We start from the raw sequence: 5,528 nt of genomic DNA, 5'->3' as shown, positions 1-5,528 counted from the left end.
CGTGTGTGCATGTGGTGTTGTGCTGGAAGGGACCAGGAGGGGGAGCTGTGGAGCAGGCAACCCACTTGGTAGTGAGGCTGCAGCCGCTCAGGCTTCTGGTGAATTCTGGGCTGGGTGTCTGAGGGAAGGGTTTGGGGGACCAGGAGCCAGGTGGGGGGCCCAGAACTCACAGGGATTGCCCCTGCCAAGGTTCTGCCCTCAAAGGAGGCTAAACATGGCCAAACAGGCCCAGCCTCGGCCCTGGCCCTTGACCATGTGGCCTAGAGTAGGACTATGGCTTCAGAAGCCCTCCCTAACCTGTGACCTCTGCCTCCCACTGTCTTTCATCCCTGGCAGCCCTTCTGAGCAGTCTTGTGCTCCCAGAACCTGGGCTTGGCTGGGCTGACACAGGGGCTTAGGCAGAAGAAGTTTGGGCCCTCCTGCATTCCGTAGCCAGGCACTGGGCAAAAGGTCTGGGGCTGCGCAGCGTCCCAGCAAGGGGCAGCGCCATCCCTAGGACAGGTTCCCAAGCAGAATGGGCAGTGTGCAGGGGGGGCAGGGACACAGGCTGGGACTGGGCAGGGTGTTACATGGAGGCGGGAGGCGGGCAGCGGGGGTGCCGTGCACAGGGTGTGAATGCCGGGGTATCGTCTCTCTTCCTGGACAGCTTTGCGGACATGAATGTGTTCCAGAAGGTAGAGAAGATTGGAGAGGGCACCTATGGGGTGGTTTATAAGGCCAAGAACAAGGAGACTGGGCAGCTTGTGGCACTCAAGAAGATCAGGCTGGATTTGTGAGTGCTGGGATGATGGGAACCCCTGCCCCGTGCCCCAGCAACCCACCGCCTGGGAGCTCCCCTTCCATGTCCTCAATTCAAGGGTTCAGGCTCAACCCCTTTTCCAGGTGTTGTCCAGTCATACTGCCACCATGGTGCAGCCCTTGTCCTCGTCCCTACTCCCTGTCCCCTGGTCAGTCTTTGCCCTGGCACTGCTGTGTGAAGCTTGAGGTGTTCAGGGTGCCCATCTCAGGACAGGTCATCCTTACGAGAGTGAGGACCACAGAAGTGGATCCCTCTGGCTAGAAGTGACTCCTGCTCTTACCCATTGGCTGTGCCCTCCTTTCCGGCAGGGAAACGGAGGGGGTCCCCAGCACTGCCATCAGGGAGATCTCCCTGCTCAAAGAACTGAAGCACCCCAACATTGTCAGGTGAGCTGGGGAAGGAGCCAGGGAAGGTGGTACCAAGAAGATGGCGTCCTGACTTCCATCTCCCTGCCAGGCTGCTGGATGTGGTGCACAGCGAGAAGAAGCTGTACCTGGTGTTCGAGTTCCTCAGCCAGGACCTGAAGAAGTACATGGACTCCATGCCAGTCTCAGAGCTCCCCCTGCACTTAGTTAAGGTGCCAAGGAACAGACAGAAGGGCAAGTCGGCCACACATACACACACACACACACACACACACCCCGCCCCGGCCCCGCACCAGCCACCTAGGCTCAGGGGGCTCCTCCTACTCCTTTCTGCAGAGCTACCTCTTCCAGCTACTGCAGGGAGTGAATTTCTGCCACTCTCATCGGGTCATCCACCGAGACCTGAAGCCCCAGAATCTGCTCATCAATGAGTTTGGAGCCCTCAAGCTGGCCGACTTTGGCCTGGCTCGAGCCTTCGGGGTGCCCCTGCGCACCTACACCCATGAGGTAGAGTGAGGGACAAGGGGGAGGGAACGACAGGATGGCACCTGTGCTCTCAGCCACCCTGAATTATGCTATTTCTTTCTTGACTCCACAGGTGGTGACACTGTGGTATCGAGCCCCGGAGATCCTCTTGGGCAGCAAGTTTTATTCCACAGCTGTGGATATCTGGAGCATTGGTTGCATCTTTGCAGAGATGGTAGAGAGAGAGAGAGATGAGCCTGGTCCCAAGGAGGCATAGGCAGTGTCCTATGGGGTGGTGGGGCTCACTGATACCTCTGTTAGAGGTGGATTGAGGGGTGGCTAGGACTGGCTACAGGACCAGGAACCCAGCTTTATTCAGAAAAGGCTGGAATGGTTAGCACAGCCCTGGGAATGACCTCCTAAAGGTAGCTCCCTGGTTCTGGCCACTTCTCTGGCGTTGGATGGATTCATTGTGACACTTTGTCAAACACACGCCTTCTCTTCTTCCCTTTTCCAGATGACTCATAAAGCACTGTTTCCCGGTGACTCTGAAATTGACCAACTATTTCGTATCTTTCGCACCCTGGGGACACCCAGTGAAGCCACATGGCCAGGGGTCACCCAGCTGCCTGACTATAAGGGCAGCTTCCCCAAGTGGACCAGGAAGGGGTTGGAGGAAATTGTGCCTAATCTGGAGCCCAAGGGCAAGGATCTGCTCATGGTAGGTCCTGGTGGGCAAGAAACGCCTCCTAGCCCCAGCATCTGCTCCAACCAGACTGTCCCTTTTGGTAACCAGCCCCTTATGTAACCCTCTTCTTTTATGGGGTGTGTGTGTGTTACTGGGAATTGAACCCAGGACCTTGCATACATGGTAGGCAAGCGCTCTGCCACTGAAATGTATTCCTAGCCCTTTTTTTGAGACAGGGCCTCACTAAGAGGCTGGCCTCAAACTTGTAGTCCTCCTGCCAGCCTTCCAAGTAGCTGGGATAACCCTCATTCTTCCTTTTTTGGGGTGAGGTGGTGGCAGTATGGAGGACTGAACCCAGGGGCATTTTACCATTGAGCTATATTCCCAGTCCTTTCTATTTTATTTATTTATTTATTTATTTTTAGTTGTGGGTGGACACAATACCTTTATTTTATTTGTTTATTTTTATGTGGTTCCGGGGATTGAACCCAGTGCCTCATGCATGCCAGGCAAGCACTCTACCACTGAGCCACAACCCCAGCCCCCTTTCTATTTTTTTTTTTTAATTTTTTAAATTTTTTGTAGGGCTGGGGATGTGGCTCAAGCGGTAGCACGCTCGCCTGGCATGTGTGCGGCCCGGGTTCGAGCCTCAGCACCACATACAAACAAAGATGTTGTGTCCGCCAAGAACTAAAAAATAAATAAATAAATAAATAATTTAAAAAAAAATTCAAAATAAATTTTTTGTAGATGGACAGCATGCCTTTATTTTGTTTATTTTTATGTGGTGCTGACAATCAAACCCAGTATCTTACACAAGCTAGGCAAGCGCTCAGCCCTTGAGCTACAGTCCCAGCCCTCTTTCCATTTTTTGAGAAGTTGCCTAGGCTTGTCTCAAACTTCTGGTCCTCCTGCCTCAGCTCGGATTTTAAGTGTGTGCTACTGTGCCAAGCAACCCTCACTCTTTCTGAGTCCAGGCTGGTCTCCTTCCTGGCCCTTGTACTCACCTGGCTTGTCCCAAGCCGTATTGATTGTCCCATCTAGAGGCCTCTTTGTGATAAGTCCAAGGTTCACCTTCCCGTTTAAACCTTCTCTCCTCTAGTTGAGCCTTTTTCTTAGGCCACAGCACTTGTTGCTTCCCCTAGTTGGCTTGTGTGCTTTTTTGTTCTGGGGGTCCTGGGGATTGAGCCCAGAGCCTGCTCAGGCTAGGCGAGCACTCTACACTGAGCCACATCCCAGCCCTGCCTGGCGTTTTGGATCACTCCCCCTGCGGACCTCACTGCTAATGTCAGTTGCCTGCTACCCCAGGTAGGGGCCACCCCTCCTCCTGCCGTGGTATTCCCCCAGTGCCCTCACACAGGCTGTTCGGAACAGACTGTTCCCTGCTGCCTGGGACCCTGCCACTGTCCTCGCTTATCCTTCTTATAGCACCACCTTGACCCTTGGACTGGCCAGAGTGCCCAGAGGCCTCCTCAGCCAAAGCCATCCCTGCTTGACCACAAAGCCTCTGAGCCACTTTTTTTGTTGTTGTTTTTCGGTGCTAGGGTCAAACCAGGGCCTCATACATGCTAGGCCAACATTCTACCACCACGTTACATCCCCAGCCCTTTCTTATTTATTTTGAGACAGAGTCTTACTAAGTTGCCCAGAATAACCTTGGACTTGAATCCTGCCTCAGCCCCCAAAGCCGCTATAGGCGCACACCACTGGTCCCAGCCTCGAGCTGCTTTTCTGTCTACTCTGGTGGAGTCTAGAGGAAGGCAGTTCATCTTCAGGCTGCGTGTCCAGCTCTCCAGAAGTCTGTGCATATTATCCAACCAGGACAGCACTGGCTTCCTCCACCCTGGCTTCCCCATGACTCCACGGTCCCTTGTCTTGTTGCCTCCTCCTTCCCTCTCCTTCTGCTCTTTGTATTCCTGCTCCACCTCAAGTATGCCCAAACCTGAGGTTTGGGGCCTGCTTACCCACACACGGGACACGCCAGTGTTCTCAGCCAGAAGCAGGCTGGGACCTGGAACTCTCAGCAAGGAAGGGGCATGACTGGGCTTCAGTTGCCTGAAGGAGACTGTTGACTCATAAGGCTGGAGCAGAACTAACCCTTTGTCCCTAGATTCTGGGAGTATCCAGAACTGGCTCCAGAGCTAGGAGGCAAGTGGCTTCATGTGGTTCTGGGCCTGGGCCCTCTAGCTGGGGCCTGGGAGGGGAATTTCTCTCCCGGGTCTGGCCACACCCAGGCTCAACCCCTTTACGCCTCTTCTCTCCTCCCAGCAACTCCTGCAGTATGACCCCAGCCGGAGGATCTCGGCCAAGGCCGCTCTTGCCCACCCATACTTCTCATCCCCTGAGCCCTCCCCGGCCTCCCAATGTGTGCCGGAGGGTTTCTGCCGCTGAGAACATTGAGGCCCACCACCTCAATCTGTCTGCCTCCCACCCACCTCCCAAGAGAACAAACCTGGGGAGAGGGTAAAGCTCTAAGGAATTTTGATCAGCCATCAGAGGGCTGAGTTTGGGTTAGTCCTGCTAGCAGGTTAGCAAGTCTGTGTTGTTTGTTGGGTTCGACGGTCCTTTTCAAAATAGAAGAGCAGATGCTCCATGCATGGTGCCCCTGGCACTGGAACAACAAGTGCCAAGTGGAGCGCAGGAAGCCTGCCGGGAGCTGCAGGCAGTGAGCTCCAGGGGTCCCCAGGCCCTTCACCTGACCTAGCTGCAGTGGCAGAACCAGAACCCCCCACCCCAAATGGATGAAAGGGAGCCCCCTGCTGGTGTTTTTGGATTTAAAGTGTTTGCAGGAGGAGTTAAAGTTCCATTTGGGAATCCCAAGTTAAACAGGAGGGGTGAGTAGGGGAGAGGGACAGTTTCCTGACCCCCAAAGAGGTCTGGACACTTGTGGCTGTTCTAAGTAGCTGTCACGCCACTGAAGATATTGAAGTTGGTTTTCTTTTATTTGACAAATGTGAAATAAATGTGACACATTCCTAAGTTTTCTGGCACTGTTCTGCTCTGGGGACACCTGGGCTTGCTGGCAAGGGGAGAGTGTTCTCCTGCAATCTCTTTCTGTGGTCTCCCACTACACCCCTGCCCAGAATCCAAGGAGCCACCCCACTCCATGAACATCCTGTTGACCAGCAGGCAAGCAAGCTGGGCACGTCCATGCCCTGACCCAGGGAAGGACCTAAGCAAAGTCTGCCCTGCATGCAAACCCAGACACGTC

General features: G+C 54.3%; 1 protein-coding gene across 2 annotated transcripts; it reads left to right on the top strand.

Annotated features, from left to right (window-relative positions):
• Window positions 1-652: 652 nt before the first annotated feature.
• Window positions 653-5,296, top strand: Cdk3 (cyclin dependent kinase 3). Of its 2 annotated transcripts, none has more exons than XM_015504161.2 (7): window positions 653-772; window positions 1,108-1,185; window positions 1,256-1,376; window positions 1,501-1,671; window positions 1,763-1,864; window positions 2,147-2,350; window positions 4,586-5,296. In XM_015504161.2, the coding sequence occupies exons 1-7, from the start codon at window positions 657-659 to the stop codon at window positions 4,706-4,708; spliced, it is 915 nt and encodes a 304-aa protein (XP_015359647.2). In that variant the 5' UTR covers window positions 653-656; the 3' UTR covers window positions 4,709-5,296. The 2 variants fall into 2 exon arrangements, with proteins under 2 accessions (XP_015359647.2, XP_015359648.2); XM_015504162.2 differs by having other exon boundaries at window positions 1,763-1,889; window positions 2,160-2,350.
• The last annotated feature ends 232 nt before the right edge of the window (window positions 5,297-5,528 follow it).

This window comes from Marmota marmota, unplaced genomic scaffold (genome assembly GCF_001458135.2).
Source record: "Marmota marmota marmota unplaced genomic scaffold, marMar, whole genome shotgun sequence".
Taxonomy (NCBI): Eukaryota; Metazoa; Chordata; class Mammalia; order Rodentia; family Sciuridae; genus Marmota; species Marmota marmota.
The sequence above is the reverse complement of the archived record's forward strand: the minus strand, read 5'-3'. Positions and strand labels throughout refer to the sequence as shown.